This window comes from Mesoplodon mirus (genome assembly GCF_964341445.2).
Source record: "Mesoplodon mirus genome assembly, chromosome: 6".
Taxonomy (NCBI): domain Eukaryota; kingdom Metazoa; phylum Chordata; class Mammalia; order Artiodactyla; family Ziphiidae; genus Mesoplodon; species Mesoplodon mirus.
The window spans coordinates 50,732,012-50,751,208 of NC_138982.1; the positions used below are offsets into that span (position 1 = coordinate 50,732,012).

The 19,197-nt window shown below is 43.3% G+C and overlaps 1 protein-coding gene across 3 annotated transcripts in view; it reads right to left on the reverse strand.

Moving 5' to 3' along the window:
- Positions 1-19,197, reverse strand: part of USP13 (ubiquitin specific peptidase 13) — a 122,694-nt gene that overhangs the window by 61,844 nt on the left and 41,653 nt on the right. For all 3 annotated transcript variants that reach the window (XM_082624885.1, XM_082624884.1, XM_082624886.1), the window contains exons 5-8: positions 14,652-14,794; positions 12,750-12,934; positions 3,290-3,384; positions 1,780-1,967 (exon numbers count right to left, since the gene is read on the reverse strand). In XM_082624885.1, coding sequence (XP_082481011.1) covers positions 1,780-1,967; positions 3,290-3,384; positions 12,750-12,934; positions 14,652-14,794 — 611 coding nt within the window. The remainder of the gene's footprint in view (positions 1-1,779; positions 1,968-3,289; positions 3,385-12,749; positions 12,935-14,651; positions 14,795-19,197) is intronic.

The window sequence follows — 19,197 nt, forward strand, 5'->3', positions numbered from 1 at the left end:
AGAGCAAAATTCAAAATTCGAAGTACAGTTTCTACTGAACACATATCACTTTTGTACCATCTTGAAGTCAAAAGATCTTAAGTCGAATCATCATAAGTTGGGGACGGTCTACATTTATTTAATGTCTGTTTCCCCAACTGGGGCTGAGCACCAGGTCCTTTTGATTACCATTGAACCCCCCATACCCAGCACACTTCTGAGCAGAGCAGAACCCACTCTTTATTAGCTGGATGGAAAAAATTAAAACCTGACATGGAAACCTGACTATAAATTTCCAAAGCCAGGAACAGTATGAAGAGGTAAGACTTCAAATACCAAGAGAGGAAGGAAAAGGACATCTGATATACTTTTATTAACTACCTTTAAAATCATTAGCATTCAACTCCACATGGGTTAAAAATTGCCCTGTGCTGTCCCTAGTGTGCTATCTGCCCGTCATTCTGTCTTAGCACATGTGTGTCCTCTTCCATACTTGAACCAAGGTCAAATCCTACTTGCTCTGGGAAACACTAGAGATTATTTCCTAAACTGAGGCAGTGGCTGCCCATGAGCTGCAGCTACCAGTCTCTGTGGCTCCCTGTCCTAAGCACAGTCGAAGGAAGAAAGGGGCCAGAGACACAGTCCCTCTGCCCCTCAGCAAGGGAGGAAGCAGGCAGCCTGAACATGTACAGTTGGGAAGCACCGTAAATCAGTGCCTCCCAATCACTTGTGGGGAAGGGCCAGCTAGTTTGTTGATTTCAACTCATATATATGATACCTTTAAAAATACAATAAAGGGCTTCCCTGGTGGCGCAGCGGTTGAGAGTCCGCCTGCCGATGCAGTGGACATGGGTTCGTGCCCTGGTCCGGGAAGATCCCACATGCCACGGAGCGGCTGGGCCCGTGAGCCATGGCCGCTGAGCCTGCGCGTCCAGAGCCTGTGCTCCGCAACGGGAGAGGCCACAACAGTGAGAGGCCCGCGTACCGCAAAAAAAAAAACAAAAAACAAACAAACAATAAAAATAAATTATAGTTGACTCCTGAACAGCACGGGAGTCAGGGGCACCAACCCTCGGCACAATCGGAATTCCATGCATAACTTTACAGTCAGCCCTTTGCATTCGCAGTTCCTACTTATCCATGGTTTCAACCAACCACAGATCCTGTAGTATGGTAGTACGTATTTATTGAAAAAATCCACATATAAGTGGACCCATGCAGTTCACACCCATGTTGTTCAAGGGTCAACTGTACTGAAAAAATGAAATGCCACTTATAAAAAATGGCAACGTCAAAGGCCTACCACAATTTCTGAATGCTCACTCTCAATTTCCATACCTGTCTCATTTCGGATCCACATCCAGCAGTCCAAGGACCAGCACCATCTATAAACCACATTTTGAGTAGCAAGAAAAGAAAAGCTTAAATCCTCTTAGAAGCTCCACTCACTCACCACTGACCAACCAGATCACCGAACCTAACCTCTTCTAGCACATCTATAGGAAGAGGTGTAGCAGTTTTGCTGTGAAGCTTAATGATTATTACTTTCTTGGCATAGAGGGTATTGGGCTAAAAATGGAAGCCATTATTAATATGTCAAATCCCTGTAGGAGGTTTTTCAGTTTACAAAGCTCTTCTTATCTCACCTGATCCCCATAACACTTGACAAGCGTTCTCACCCAGCTTCATGAGGGAAGTCACAGCACAGATGGTGAAGGGCTTCCTCAGCACACACTGCCTGACTGGACGCGGAGGGGATGCAGGGCAGGCTGTGCACCCTGGTCTATACGGGACACTTACGCTCTCTGGAATTCTGGGATGCTGAAGATGGCCTGCATCACAGAGCTGAGATAGCAACTGTTGCCCAGGTTCTTGAGACCCGTGTATCCGGGGCCGTACATGGGCTTCAGCTTCGTCCCTGTCTCCTGGATCACCTCCCACTCACTGATCCGCGGCTTGCTATCATTGTCCTGGAGCCCGTTCTCTGTCTGGGGCAACGTCATTGAAGAAATACAACTTTAACAATGATTATCATTCAAACATCATGTCCCACCAATTATTTCTAACAGCAATAGATGTTTCTGCCTTTCTTCCCCAGTTAAACAGAGAAATAAACAACCTCATTAAAAAAGACTGAGGTGGTGATGCTTGCACAAGACAAATGAACTTAATGCCACAGAATTGTACACTTAAAAAATGGTTAAAACAGTAAATTTTACATTAGCTGTATCTCTCCACAATTAAAAAAAAAAACCCACATTTAAAAGATTTTAAAATAAAAGAGACAGAGACTGGGAGGAAAGGAGATAGGAGGAGGAAGAAGACAAATAGGAATCAAAAAAAAGAAGCAAGTAGAATAATCTCAAGGGCAGATACAATGCAACACAGCAAACAAAAAGCAAGGCAGTTGGAGAAGAAAGTGGAATAAAACCATGGGGTTCGGGAGAAGCTCAACATGGAAGGGAGGTTTAAAGAAGAGCACAGAAAACAAATTAAAAAGTGACATGAGTGGGCTTCCCTGGTGGCGCAGTGGTTGAGAGTCTGCCTGCCGATGCAAGGGACACGGGTTCGTGCCCCGGTCCGGGAAGATCCCGCATGCTGCGGAGCGGCTGGGCCCATGAGCCATGGCCGCTGAGCCTGCGTGTCCAGAGCCTGTGCTCCGCAATGGGAGAGGCCACAGCAGTGAGAGGCCCGTGTACCGCAAAAAAAAAAAAAAAAAAAAAAAAGTGACATGAGTGAGAAAGAGGAGTTAGAGAGGAGAACATGAGGAGAGGGAGATGACATGGGCTAAAGCAAAACACGCACAGTTAACCAGCTCCTCATAGGGACAAATATTACACAGTCACGATACCAGCCTGAAAACACAATACGAAATGAGGCAAAGCGTTTCCATCAACAATAATCTGTTGGCTTATTCTTTCCACCCCTGCCCCAGGAGCTCTGCTTCCCTTCCTGTAATCAATTAAAGTGATGTTGGTCACAGATTATTTTAAAGGTCATCTCCCTGTACCTTCTCCGTTTAGTGAACAAAGAGTGATTCACGCAACTCTCCATCAAAGGAGACAGAAATTTTGCAAGTAAACTCCAACTAAAACAAAATGGTACTGGATGAGGTGCCATTTTCACTATAAAATAAAAATAAAAAATATAAGCTGATAACCAAAAGAAAATGCTAATTAAGTTCAAGAAGTAAATGCAAACATTAAAACCTAAAACCTATAAAATGAAGATCTGTGTGATAGGAATATATAAATAAACCAAACAGTTTCCCCGCAAAGTGGGAATAGAGACAAAAGGAGACCTTTCTTACCCCATGCATATGAAGCATATCAATTCCAAAATGCGCTAAGTGCTTGGCCAAATGAGGATCCAAAACAGGTTCCTCTTCTTGGAAAGAATAAACATCTAGAAGGTGAAGAGAAAATAAGCACTGTGATCTGTAATCAAGTCGTTCAATAATCAACACATATTTACTGAGCTCCTACTATGCCCTGGGCTTGGGATATAGCAATGAACAAAACAAAAATCTCTTGTGAGTTTCAACTGGGGGGAAGACAGATGATAAAAAATAAGCATAATAAATAGGTATTTTTGTAAATATACCCATAATATCAATTCTTTTGACATTTCAGAAAGTAATTTTAAAAAGGTTGCTGAAACAAGAAAAAAAGAACAGTGTCTAAAGTTAAAATAATTTAAAATTAGACAAATACAAATGCCTAACACGGATTGTTCTAACCCGAACCCCCCAGTGGCACAGATATAAATTCGGGAGGAGGGAAGGGTGATGGATGAAACAGCCATGCCGTCTGCCCACGCAGGGAGAACCTGTGAGGAACAGAGAACACACAGGCCCTGGGGGCTGCCGAATGGCTGGACCGTAGTGTGAGGTCCAGGACAAAACAAAATTCTGCCTGTGGAACCCTCTATAGTGTCTCTGGTAGTCCCAGACCTACCACCTCATGACCCTCCACCTCCACCTGCCCCCTCATCCCATCTTCCCTACTTCAGTGTCCACACCGCCCAGAGCTGGTGAGGGATCTGTGAAGACTACTGTGCTTCCCAAATGCGTCCACCCTACAGCACACAGAAGAAGATGATGATGTATTTAGCACAGTGGGGTAACTCAGGAGGCTCCACCCGCCCCAGGACCTGAGGGATCAGCATGTTGGCCTCGTCCGTAACCCACTCACGGCACACTGGTGTTGGGAAGCTGTGTGTTTGGGGGTGGCAGGGGAGGGTTCTCTCCTCAGGACCCTCAATATCCCTCTTGACAACATAAGGCTTTAGACCGCACCTGGCTTCTTGCGGTATGATTCAAAGCAGCAGCATTATCTGGGAGCTTGTGAGAAATGCAGAATCTCGGGCCCAACCCCAAACCTACTGAATGAGAATCTGCATTTTAACAAGATCTCCACGTGCACAGCAAAGTCTGAGAAGCACTGCCTAGCGTTTTCAAAAGCTATCCAAACTGCTGCCTTATCTGTCATCATAGGGCAGTGCAATGCAGGAGAGGGAAACATTTTCAGGCCTATTTTGCAGGTCAGGAAATGAGGGTTAGAAAAGTTAAATCATTTGCCTCAAACCCCACACATGGCCCAGAACCCAGGTATTCTGACTCCCGGCCCAGTCCTTTTTCCTCTGCACTAGACTATTTCCTCAGATCTCTCAGGAGACCAAGAGGCTCAGTGAAGCACCATCCTAGGCCCTTAACCAGGAACAGAGAGTCAAAAACCACAACTTCTTCACTTCTAAATTTGAAAAACAAACTCTGAAAATAGATATAAAGATATTATTCTTTAGGACAGTAAAAGATAGATTGTTCAAGGAGTTTCTTGCTCTTTGGAACAATACCAGGAGTAGAACAAAAAGTAATATATATAGAAACAATGGTGACCCTCTGACCCAAACCCAGATACACAGAGACTCACTGCCACCCCCAAAAAGCCACTCTTTCTATTATTAATAGATTAAACATTGTATAGCTTTCTCTTCTATTCCTCTTCCTTTAGGGGCCCATTTTAACTTGTGAATAGCAGCCTTCATCAATATTCCTTTTTAAAATATAATTCAGTGCTCTCAAAAGCAAAAACAAAAGACAAAATCCCCAGCCCAATTAAGAAAAAATTTCCAAAATGTTTAAATACAAAAAAAATCTTTGAACTAATAACTTAAAACAAATACATCAACAATATTTTTAATCTGTGACACATGACACCAAAATACCACTCAAATATTGGCTGAGGTGAAAATGACACTCCCCAGGCACTTATCTTTGGTTATTATTAACTAGTGAGATAGTTTTGAAGACTTAAGACTTTAAGCCTCTAAAGCCTCTAATTATCAGAGCTCCAAGAGAAAATAATAAGATTGCTAGAAATGCACCATTGGCATGGGTCTAGAATTTCGAAATAAGTGAAAATCACATAGAACTCTATGGTTCTTAAGCCATTAGGCTCCAGCCTAATGAGAAATTAACATTTCCTATCTCCAGTCATTAACTGCTCCAAAAATATAACATGATTTGGTCAGACACACCAATAACAAAAACAGTTTAGTGAGTAGCACACAAGAAATCTAAAAATGAACTGTGATCCTTAAACTTGGCACTCATGAAGACTTTAAAAATGACATGTAGTCATAGAAAAAAAATTTGAAATAGACTCAGGGGCTGCAAATCCTTATGCATTTTTCATTGGGAAATTCACTTTATTTCCAACTTCTGCTTAGCAAAGTCAAGTCTTAGCTCAGAAACTATTGTAGCAAGTAAGCATTGCCTGACAAGTATTACCCTGCTGACCCCTTCCTTGACTTAATAGCTTGGAGCCAAGACACACAGTTAGGAAGCTCACAGAAAGATCCTCCTAGGAATAGTCCAAGCAGGGTTTCATGAGTAACTACGTTTACTTTAGAAGGAAACCAGTCATTGTGTCATTTAAGTTAAATGACAAATTAAGCCATGGAGAGCATGGAGAGACCCGCAGAAGGGAAAAGATAAAAGAAAAGGTTTAGAGAATGAATAACTCATGGATGTGATAAGCATGTTAGAAAACAGTATGTGCATTAAGTTCCAAAACTAAGGAAAAGGTTAGAGGATAGAAATGGAGACTAAGACTGAGACTGAGTCTAAGTCTAAGACTACGACTTAAAGACTGAGAATCTGTGAGGAATTTACATAAAAATGGTAATAATTTTTTTTCTCTGAATGGGAAGGTTTCTTTTTGGTTTTTTGCTTTTCTTTTTTTCCCAGATTTATTATATTTTGATTGAAAATAATGCTTTATAAGTAATTGCCAAAGATTAAAATGTTTCTATATGGTGGTATACTATTAGGACTAGTGTACCACTGGTCATCCTTGTTCACCCACAGGGATTCACTCACTCACTCATTCATTCATTGATTGATTCATTCACTGTATTCAACAAATACTTACTGAACACCAAATATATACAGATACTGAGGATTTAATATTAAATAAGACAAGTAGGGTCCCTGTCCTCACAAGGTTAAACTTTATTATTTCAAATAGGCTTATAAGAATGCTGGTTTAGTATAAAGGACCTCAACAGGTGTCTTCTTGGCTATGGTTTACTCATGTGACTTTGGGCTCTCTTTCCTAAGCCCCAGAAAATGGCAGAAGTCCAAATTCTGCCCTCAGATACCCACACAGGAAAGCAGAAGGAGAGAGAGGTAGAGATGTACCTCAATAAGATCTGGTGTTTAGAAAGATTAAAGAAACCAGAGAAGCTGGCTTCACTGCTCTATCATCCATCACAGCTCAAATGGGGAAAAAAAAAAAAAAAAAAAAAACAACCCAGAACTCTTGGTCAAACACCAAGTCACAAGCCAGAGAGGAAAGGATCTCTCCAGAGTATGTATGATCCATTCACCCAAACTGCATCTCTCCACCATGAGTTTATATTTGCATGCCTATAGAGCATCTGCCACAGACAGGAAAAGAACAGAAACAAGAGAATGCTCCAGCTATTAATCTAGAAACCCAAACACAAAATGAATGAGGGCAGAGGTATATACCATCACCTTAGACAGTATAACTGCCAGGCCAGACAGAACCTAGACTGTGGTCAGGAAAGGAAAACAATTAAGAGGAAAAAGATGTCCATAAAATAGAAAAAAAGAAGAAAAAGAAAAAAAGGTAAATCAGAGGAGAAAACTTTATCGGTGTGTCTGTCTTCCTCCATCTGTTTACAACACAAATATTTACTGAGCACCTACTATGTGTGAGGGGCTATGCTAGATGAGACAGAATGGTAAACAACAAACGTAGCGCTCAGGCCCTGCCGTCCCAGGTGACCACCATTAGACACAGCAACAGGATCTCATGAAAAGTGCCACAGTGGAGCAGCACAGAGGCACACAGAGGGGCACAAACCAGGTCAAAACTAAAATGAAGTAGTCAATGCCTTGATCCAAATCCTTGAGCTGATACCCAGGTCAGGGGTGAAGATGACCAAAGAAGAAAAATCACCTTCAGGCAGCAGTGAGGAGGGAGCCCGTGGCGCAGAGGTGGAGGACCTCCGGGCTCACATCGACAAGCTGACGGGGATCCTGCAGGAGGTGAAGCTGCAGAACAGCAGCAAGGACCGCGAGCTGCAGGCCCTGAGGGACCGCATGCTTCGCATGGAGAGGGTCATCCCCCTGACCCAGGATCACGAGGATGAGAAGAAGCCGGTGAGGCCACGTGGGCCCAGCCCCAAGGGTCTGAGGCAGCGGAGCAGGAAGCCCCCCGTGACCGAGCACCTCCCGCGTGGCCCTCCTCGCCACCCCTGTCAAGCTGGTAGCGGGCGTCGAGGCTGATGGAGGAGGACCCCGTCTTCCGTCGGGGCGCCTTCGCTGGCTCAAGCATGAGCAGCTGCGGCTGCAAGGACTGCAGGGCTCCAGGGGCCGGGGCGGGGGGCTGTGCAGACCCCCCCCCGACCGATTCATGCCCCCTCAAGACTGCAAGTTACGCTTCCCCTTCAAGAGCAACCCCCAGCACCGCGAGTCCTGGCGGGGGGCGGGGGCCGGGAAGTCCCCAGCGCCACCCCCGCCCCCCGAGGAGCTCACCCCCTCTCCGGCCACCCCTGCCCGCAGGCCCCCAAGTCCCCGCAGGTCCCACCGTCCCCGCAGGAATTCCCTGGACGGAGGGGGCCGATCCCGGGGAGGGGGTTCTGCACAGCCCGAACCCCAGCACTTCCAGCCCAGAAAGCACAACTATTATCCCCAGCAGCCCCAACCATACCCAGCCCAGAGGCCCCCAGGGCCCTGCTACCCCCCATACACTACGCCCCCCGCGGCTGAGACAGCAGCGCTCAGCCCCTGACCTCAAGGAGAGTGGAGAGGCCGTGTGAGCCCCGCATCTTGGGCAGAGAGGGCCTCGCTGGGAGGAGATGCTGCTTCCCCAGAAGCCCTGGGGCAGGAGGCCCTAGAGACCAGAGAGAAGGTCCGAGTAGGTGATAGAAGATGTAGGGGTAACTGGGCCGGAGGCTGAGGGAGGAAGGAAGAGGGCACGGAGCTGCCAGGAGCGAACCGAAGTCAAGGAGAGCCACGGGAAGCTGCCTCGGCGCTGCCCCTTGCGGGGGGTGGGGGTGGGGGGGCACAAACGCTGCTAGGATGCGTGGGGGGCTGGGGTGCCGCGTAGTCGGTGTTTGACTTTCTTTTCAAGTGGAGGCAAAGGGGAGAGAACCTAGAGGGAGGTAAGGTCTCCCCCCTCCTGGCCCTGTCTGTCTGTCCGTCTGTGGTGGGTTTCTGTTTCCAGGGAGGTGTGGTGGGATCATAAGTCATTCCTCTCCCCTTTCAGGCCTCCTGCTATATTTGGGGGACCTGTCTGGCGTCTGGTTTGCCTGGGGTCCCTGAGGATGTGGGACCTTTCAATAAAGGATGGAAAACAGAAAAAAAAAAAAAAAAAATCACCTTCAGATGCTGCTGAGCTGGTGCAGGGGCCAGTGGGATAGGCAATTTCACTGCTGCCATGCGCATTACAGGAAGACTCTCCTGTAATCACCAAGGCTTTGAGGATTCTTCTTAGGTAAACTAATTTCTATGATGAAAGAAAAACACACCTTCTCTTGCCTCCAACCCTCTTCATTCCTTTCCCACCAAGAACCTCAACCTTGCTCTGCCAAACGAATGTCTCCTCCCACAGAGGAAAGCTTTTTGTTTGCTTGTATGGTGATCTGTTTCTTATTTTGTTTGCTGCTGTACCCATGGAACCCAGAGTGGAATTCGATATGGGACCCACTTTTATTACCCAGCCACCACAATGGCTTAGCCTGGAGGGATCAAGGCTTCCTGGAAGAATTAATTCTAGGCTGAGACCTCAAGATGAGTAGGAGTTTCTCACTGAGCAGGTATGTCCTTACTGGGGAGAAGGAAACCAGGACAATTGGATCACACGACCATTAAATATCTGAGTTCACAACCTGTTTGGATTCCATGTTCACTAAGCAATATTCTAAATATAATTCAGTTTCCCACAGGAAGGGAACGTACTGGTCGAGTTGACATAAACAACCCACTTACAGGTGGTTGTGGTTCTCACTAGAAACTAAAAACTAAACACCCCGACTTTAACACTTTGTCTCTTGTGAGTTGAATTAGCCTCAGTGAGCCTAGCAAGTATGGAAAATGGACCGTCACCAGTGGTACCATCATCAGGAGGGGGCCACCCCACCCCAGACAGAGGGCACCCTGCCCTCCTGGGCCTCAACATCCACAAGGCCCATCATCAGACATTTATGGAAACTTTATACATTTTTTCATTAACTTATTTGGCTTTTAAATAAACAATAAGCTACAACTAGCAATCTATTAAACAGATTTAAAAGAAATGAAAATAGAATTGATGCATCCCATAAACTAATATGTAATGATAATTAGACTGAAAATAATTATTTGCATTAAAACCAACTCTGCACAAGATAAGCCGGAATCAAATCCTGATCTATTGTCAAAAAGTGAACATTGGCTTCCCTGGTGGAGCAGTGGTTAAGAATCCGCCTGCCAATGCAGGGGACACTGGTTCGAGCCCTGGTCCGGGAAGATCCCACATGCCACGGAGCAACTAAGCCCATGAGCCACAACTACTGAACCCATGCACTGCAACTACTGAAGCCCGCACGCCTAGAGCCCATGCTCCGCAACGAAAGAAGCCACCACGATGAGAAGCCCGCATACTGCAACGAAGAGTAGCTCCCACTCGCCACAACTAGAGAAAGCCCACGCACAGCAACAAAGACCCAACACAGCCAAAAAAATAATTTAAAAAAATAATTTAAAAAAAATAGTCATTAAAAAAAAAAGTGAACATTGCCTCAGCTAAGTGAGTTTAAGAACCCTCATCACAGGTGCACAGTCTACATTGCTTTTGCCAGTGTTTTATGCTTTCCATGGTTGAAAAAAGAGTATTTATTCAAATACTCTCAATTACATGAAGAGTAATTTGCACACCACAACTACTGAGTCCACGAGCCACAACTACTGAGCCCACGCACCAGAACTACTGAGCCCGTGCACTCTGGAGCCTGTGCACCACAACTAGAGAGAAGCCTACACACCACGAGGAAAGATCCCACATGCTACAACTAAGATCCGACACAGCCAAAAACAAATAAATAAATAAATATTTTTTTTAAATATATATGCATAGAGAATAGAATTAATCCTTGCCTTTACTACTAGCATACATTTAAATAGAATATAATTATTTAAGTACGTATAGACCAGCTGGTTCATTTAATCAAAGTATCCATGCCTACATGCATAAGATTTTGTTTGGAACTTAAAGATGAAAAAGACATAGCTCAAGCAAAATTTTAGAACAAATCCCCATATACAAATAATTATTGTCTTGAACAGGATGTTCTGAGAGCTGAACTTCTGATAACTGGTCTTATCAAACGCTACATAATATTACTCAGCCATGAAAAAGAATAAAATATTGCCATTTGCAGTAACATGGATTGATCTAGAGATTATCATACTATGTGAAGTAAGTCAGAGAAAGACAAATATCATATGACATCACTTATAGGAGGAATCTAAAAAGATGATACAAATGAACTTATTTTCAAAACAGAAACAGACTCATAGACATAGAAAACAAACTTATGGTTACCAAAGGGAAAATAGGGAGGGGGATAATTTAGAAGTTTGGGATTAACAGATACACACTACTATATATAAAATAGATAAACAACAAGAACATACTATATAGCACAGGGAACTATATTCAATATCTTGTAATAACCTATAATAGAAAAGGATCTGAAAAAGAATATACATATGTATAAGTGAATCATTTTGCTGTATACCTGAAACTAACACAACACTGTATGTAAATCAACTGTCCTCCAATTTTTAAAAAAGGCTCAGCATAAGATAGCACTAAAAGTAGAAACATCTGAATTATCCCAATTGTACCCAATAGAATGCCTACATTACAAACTCTTCTTTCTCTGTATAGGCCTTACAAGAACAATGATGGTTACCATATACAGCAGTCATTCAACAGAGCAATGACCTGTAAGCACTTTGCTGTAACCCTGAATCCAACTGCATGTCCTGAATTTCCTCTTCAGATCCTGGAAGGCTTAGGATTCAACCTGGCTGTGTAGCGGTTTATTTATTTGAGGGGAAAATGTCTGGCACCAGCACCTGAGACTCTTGCAGCTACTTTTCTCTAATGAGTTAAAAGAAGTCCACTAAACTTTGGAAGTTTACCCAAAAGGTGAATCAAAAGAATCTTGACATGACCTAACTGCCAGCCCTCAATTATAAAATAGATAAATGAAACTAGTTTGATGGAGAGGGCATGGATGACAAAGAGTGTACCACATTCAGTGAAAACATCCTCACTAATTAACTTTGAAGCTGGCTAATTCAGTCAGAGAAAGATAGCAGAGAAGAAAAGCCAAATGTCTTTATATTTTTCCTAAAAAAATCATCTTACCTTAAAGAAGAGATAAAGATTAAAACCTGCACAGATGGAGAAACTGACCTGGGTGTGGGTGCAGGTCTGTGTTTCATAAGTGTTTTCAGTGATGCTGAGATGATGGGTTCTTATGGCCACTGCTCAGTATTTAAGTTTCTCATTATTAACCCTGATGTAATTTCCCTTTTCCCTCACCAAATGATAGAAGGAATTAACTGTACAAACATAGCCAAAAGCTAACATACAGTGTGAGAGCACGAAGAAGACCAGTTCTGAAGCTGACAGTACAAGTAGGAACGACTTCTAACCCTTTGCTGCACTGGACACCGTCACTGCCTGCTGATGTCAGGGGCTCTGAACACACAGTATCTTTAAAATCCATCTTCTCCATAATGAATCCATTTGTACCTAAAATGATACTAATCCCCATAATGAATTCTAGGCCTTGCCCCTACTATTCTAATGGTGGGTTTGATTATGCACACTCACTTCACAAGTCCGGGTTCCTGCATCTGTCCTCTTAGCCAAGAGATATTCAGAAAGATACTAACAAAAGCAGCAAACCTTTATCATGACCTTACGGTGTGCACTGGGCTAAATGCTTATGCACCTTAACAAACCTATGAGGGAGGTACTGTGATTATCCTCAAGATGAGGAACCTGAGCTTAGAAGGATTTGAAAACTCACCCAAGATCTCACAGCTAACAAGACGCAGAATGAGGATTCGAACCTGGGCTGAGTCCAGAGGTTATGCACTCCAACCCCAGAGATTAAGGCACTGGTTAAATCTAAGAGGGAGCCACTGTAAGTTCCCAAGTTGGTAAAGGCACACTCACCTGCCCCGTCAGGAGTGATGGTTCCCAGTTTCACAGCTAGAGGGTAGCCCAGGTCTCTGTAATGCTCCAGCGCATGCCCGTTGCCCCCGGAGCTGTCAAAGAACCACTTCCCACACAGCACAGAGCCGTCGGTCAGATTCAACCAGAGGTTTTCTCGCAGGTCACACCTGGCACACTTCCAACCACTGTAAAATCATCAGACAGCAGTTAGCACAGCCAGAGTACAGGGCGTGATTAGAAAATTAACATCTAAGAAAATGGAGTGTCTCAAGCTGGGGGCAGTTGGGGCAGTCACAGGAGACCGTCAGCGGACTAACAGAGATCCATTCCAGAGCAGCAGGGCTACTCAGTAACCTGCCTGCCTCCCAAATGGGGGCCAGCTCCTCCCAGCTCCTTCGAGATGGTTCTTTTACTTTAGAAAAGACACAGAACCTGAGGGTAGGAGGGAAGGTCATTTCCTTAAAATTCCTTACATGAGAGACTGTGGAGCCTGAGTAAGCTTAAAACATTAAAGATCCCATGTGTATAAACATCTGAAGTTCCAAAGCATTAGCCACAAGCAGTAAGACTGGTTTAAACAAAACTCTACTACACTGACAATCTAAATTAAGTAGAAAGGAAAACAACTTAACTGAAGGTTGAATGTCAGGTAGGTGCCAGGGGCTTTACAGAAGTTTTATCATTTAATTCTAATATACACTCTTCAGCATTATTACCATCCCCACCATCAAAGGGAGAAAAAGCCCCGAGGTACCATGCCTTCCCTGAGACCACACAGAACAGGAATGCAGTACAGTCAGGGTTCAACCAGAAGGGACACATTCCTAATCTACCTGCTCTTTCCCTCCAGCACCTGCCTCCGGAAACACACTGGCATCTGATTACAGGAGGTGCAAAAGGAGCCTAGAGAGCATTCCAGCCAAAATGTGACAACCAAAGACTATTGTCCGTCTTTGTAAGTTGGGTGCCCCAGAAGCAGACTCTGAGACAAAGATTTGAATGCAAACAGCTCGTTTGGAAGGCTATCCCAGGAAGCACCCTAGGGGAGTGAGGGAAGAGAGACTGAAAGGGCAGGAAGCCAGTGCAGGGACTGTGAACAAGCAGATGACCCCATGGGCCACTGGGGCTCGGTCCAGCTGGGGAACTCCAGGAGACAGTTACCCCACCTGAGCGTAGGGATCTAGGGTGTTCATCCCTCCACTCCACAGTCACTGGCTGAGGGCTGTTCCAGGAGCACAGGAGAGAGCACGGCTCTGCAGCGTTTCTGACTGTCCGGTGCACTGGCCTACCTGGCTCGGGCAGGCAGAGAAGCTGCAGGTGCTCACAACCGGAGGCCTTAGGGTGGGGATGGGCTCCAGGGCAGGGGCTGGCCATGGTCAGCGTGTACTACAAATGTAGAGATAATTCTAGAGAGAAGTTTTGAGTTTTTTAATTAATTAATTTTAAAAATAATTAATTAATTAATTAATTTTGGCTGTGTTAGGTCCTCATTGCTGTGTGCGGGCTTCCTCTAGTTGCAGCAAGCAGGGGCTACTCTTCATTGAGGTGCGTGGGCTTCTCATCACAGTGGCTTCTCTTGTTGCGGAGCACGGGCTCTAGGCACGCGGGCTTCAGCAGTTGTGGCTTGAGGGCTCTAGAGCACACGCTCAGTAGCTGTGACGCACGAGCTTAGTTGCTCCACGGCATGTGGGATCTTCCCGGACCGGGGCTCAAACCTGTGACCCCTGCGTTGGCAGGCAGATTCTTAACCACTGTGTCACCAGGGAAGTCCCAAGCTTATTTTTAATAAAAGGCATCTGATAAGAAAATATATAATTGCTAATTCAGTGAAGAGGTAGAAAAATAAATATTCCTTTGGCCCGTTTTGGGGGGAAAAGTTCCATTTTGCTATCTGACCCTCACCTTGGAGGAATCCTGACTCCGTTGTCTAACTGGGTAAGGTTATTTGCATACTTGGACACCGGCAATTCATTTTCCCACGTATCTGGGTCCTGCTTTCTGTATGGAGATTTTGAGCTGAGAACTGCATCACAAGCAATTGTTACCTGTAAGACAAATACAGATGTGATAATATTAAAACAGCTTGAGAGAACAGCAACTTCTATAAAATGAATTTTAAAGTTTATTAATAAATACAGCTTAATTCAAGAAAACTCAAATAGCTCAGTTACCACGAGAGCAAGATGCTAGTTTCCTGACCCCAGCACATTCACCCTGGGTCTAGCTAGGTTTTATCCTGGCCTGGAGTTTGCAATAGTAACAATGACACAAGATAGCAAAGAACCAAATCCAGTTTGTAAACCCAAGCATAAGAGTCAGATTTAACAATTGTTATCTCTTAGCAAGTAGAGTGAAAAGTATAAGGTGAACAACTTACAAGGGTGAAATTAGCAACAGGAATGCCTAGGATTTACCTAAGTGGTGTGTTTTACTCTTAACAAATATACACCCAACCAACATCCTCAACTCATCACACAATGATATGTGGTCAAGAGCACTTGAATGAAATGCAAGCGGCATGGCTCCATTTCTTAATCTAGTGCAAATGTGACACTGGATGGGGACATGCCTGGATGTCTCTGTGGCAGATCAGCCCACATCATGAGCAAATCTGCGATGTCTGGCTTGGCACTAACTGACTACAGGGGAGGGTGGACTCTCTGCTTTCTCCCAAACCCCACTGATTCTGGATATATGCCTCTCGCCACATTCGCTACTTGCTCAATGCTATAAGCTATTTCTAACTCTCTTTAAAAACATATTCTGATGAGAATGTAAAATGGTGCAGCCACTTTGGAAAATAATTTGGCAGGTCCTCAAATGGTTAAACAGAGTTACCATAGGACCCAGCAATTCCAGTCCTAGGTATACACCCAAGATAAATAGAAACACGTATCCACGCAAAAACTTATATATAAATGTTCATAGAAGCATTATTTATAACAGCCAAAAGTAGAAATGACCCAAATGCCCATTAATGATAAATGGATAAAGTATTGTATTTTGATACAATGAAATGTTATTCAGCAATAAAAAGGAATGAAGTAGTGATACATGCTACAACATGGATGGATCTTGAAAATATATGCTAAGTAAAAAAAAAGCCACCCACAAAGAACCATGTATTATATGATTCCTTTTGTATGGAATGTCCAGAAAAGGCAAATCCACAGAGACAGAAAGTACATTAGTGATTGCCAGAGACTAGAGGGAAATGAGATAGTGGTGACGGATGCCCAACTCTGAATATAATAAAAGCCATTGAATTGTTTGAAAAACAATTTTTAACAAAAATCTGTATTCTACATCACTAGCATCCTGTACAATTAGCTGAACTTCATACAGAATATTTTCCTCTGGGTAGCACTGACAACGGACCCCAGAATGGATTAAGAAACATGCTCTGTGGTGACCTAAATGGGAAGGAAATCTAAAAAAGAGTGTATATATATATACATGTATAACTGATTCACTTTGCTGTACAGCAGAAACTAACAGAACATTGTAAAGCAACTATACTGCAATAAAATAAAATAAGCTACAAGGAAAAAAAAAGAGACAATGGAGGAAGTTCCCTCAGCTGCCATCCCACTCCCACCCCCACCCAGGCCCTGAGCAATTCCTATCAGTCCTACATCCAAAATCTATTTGCAGTCTACCTCTTCTTGATTTCAGCCATACCCATCCTTGTTCAGCCATCATCCCAGCTCACCCGAATGGCCACACAGCAGCCTCCTTACCATCTCCTTTCTCCCACTCTTGCTTCCTCTTCTCTGCCTGGCAGCCAGTGATCTGCTGTGAACATTAGATCCCATCCTTCTCCAGCTTAAAACTCTCCAAGGTTAAACTAAACACTACCAATTGACTACACTGGGCTTCCCACAGTCAGGAAAAGGAAAAGGTCCCTGCCGTCAAAAACCTTATACTCCATTACAGCTTAATCAGGCATTCATAAATATATTTAAACCTCTTTTTTCGGGGGGGAGGTGTTTATTTGATAGAAGTTTGTTACTTGATTTACAATGTTATATTAGTTTCAGGTGTACAACATAGTAATCTGATATTTTTATAGCTTATACTCCATTTAGAGTTATTATAAAATATTGGTTGTATTCTCTGTGCTGTACATTATATCCTTGTATTTTATTTATTTTATACCTAGTAGTTTGTACCTCTTAATTCCCCCTTCCCCTATCTTACCCTTCTCTAAACCTTTTTAAAAATATTCCCATTCGGGCTTCCCTGGTGGCGCAGTGGTTGAGAGTTCGCCTGCCGATGCAGGGGACACAGCTTCGTGCCCCGGTCCGGGAGGATCCCACATGCCGCGGAGCGGCTGGGCCCGTGAGCCATGGTGGCTGAGCCTGCGCGTCCAGAGCCTGTGCTCCATAACGGGAGAGGCCACAGCAGTGAGAGGCCCGCGTACCACGAAAAATATATATATATATTCCCATTCATCTCCCACAAGAAATGTTATTTAAGTAGCCTTTCCTTTCAATTATCAAAATTCATCTCCCACGTTAATGCCCCTAGAAAACAAGGCTGAGTTCACCATGAGCCCCTTCCTGATTTTATGGGTTTGGGCCATGCTGCCTTAGCACTTCTGGCTACACATCCTAATCTTTTCAGTCTGGTCTGTTACAACCTCTTTGTTGTTTCACTGACTACCTTGATCCCTTCCCTGTCCTCTGAATCTTCTCCTCCCTATTAGGTCTTTTTTAAGTGTTCTAGTTTGCAATGCACAGTGATAATAATAAGAATATAATATTCTCTCTTTTCTTTGAATATCCTTCCTGGTGACACTCAACAAAATTTCCTTAATCATCTAGGACGTTATAAAACACTGACCTAGTGTTTTCAGAATACCACCTAAAATCACTTAGAGGCCCTTTTTATGGATCATAGATGAAGGTCAGGATCCACTATCCTATAATTATACCGTGAATTATCTCAAGTACAGGGGTGTTCTGGAATTGGCTCAAACTGGCTTACAGACTTGTTAAATTTTAAGAAATTCTACAAGAGGGTTGTTAAACACAGCCATTATTAAAAATTAAATTCTATTAGCTCACAATTAAATATATTTTTAAAAGGTAATAAATATTCTAAACTCTTCACTTCCTAGTTGTGTTACGCTATCTTAATAACTAATCTATATGCTCTTGAGGTCACTTACATCCACATTATGCGAACGGTGGAAACTCTATGGGAGGGTGTCCTACTACACATTTCTTCCCAACACTGCATTCGGTGACATGTTAGCCTGAAATGGGAGTATTCACACCATGGAAATCAGCAAACATTACAATGCAGGGCTTTGCCCACAGGGAGCTAGTTGCTAACCAATTACAAGCACACCAAGGCCTGAGTTCCTGAGAGTCCCAAACACTATGTCTCTGTGACCCCTATAACACTAAGAGGTAGTTTAACTTTCTGGTAGAATCTACAGAGTACCTATTTGAAACTGATTTCTTTTTTTTGTGCTGAGAAACTCAAGAGATGATGAAGAGTCACCTGGTTGGGTGAGTTCAATAATTTTTGTTATTTAAAAGCTGAAAAAGAGAATTATCAAACACCAAAAATGTAGCAAAAGCATGAAAAGAAATTATAGTAACTAGCATCTGTTATATAGATAAATCTTACCAGTTACCATCAGACAAATCAGGCTTTTCCTTCTATCTCCCCGCCTCAACTTCCAAACAATTCTCTCTTTTTTTTAATTCTTAAAGTATTTCTTAATTCTAAAAGACTCTATTAAAAATTATAATATATATTGCTGGATGTGGATTTCTATGACACTTCACTTTTCTATAAAAGTGTTCACACTTAGGATTATATTCTAAATATAGGAAAAATGAAAAGTACTTAAAGGCTGTCATTAACTTTTCTCACATAACGACTTTTTCTTCATAAGGGAGTGAGAGAAAAATCATTTCTCATGACATTCATTCACAATGTGCTTCTTCTTTTTTGACAGCAGACTCAAGAGTTATATTAAACAAGGGCAGTGAGAACTGTCAGTTGTATACAGATATAAGCTTTAGTATATAATATCAAGTAATGGCACAGGGTAAGACCATTTTGTCCATCATATATTTTGTCCTTGATCACAGCCACATGAGTGACACAGGGAATTGGAGAAAGCAGAGGTAATTTAATTCTGTACACATTGCTAAAACATATGCATTTGGTACTAAAAAAGATATGCTATATCAAATAATTAGAGGAAAGAGCTATGATAGCTTAATACACAAATTTTTCACTTCTGTGGTCTTATGCTTAGGTATAAAGTAGATCAGAGGCAAAAGAGGCTGAATGGTGGCAACTGGTCCCTAATGACATGGGAATCCCAAGCACAAATGTCCCCTCTTGGCAGGGGCACATGAGCAGGGGACTGTAGACAGAGTCACACAGCATCTGAAAGAATCAGGGACCTAAAGACCTGGCTTTG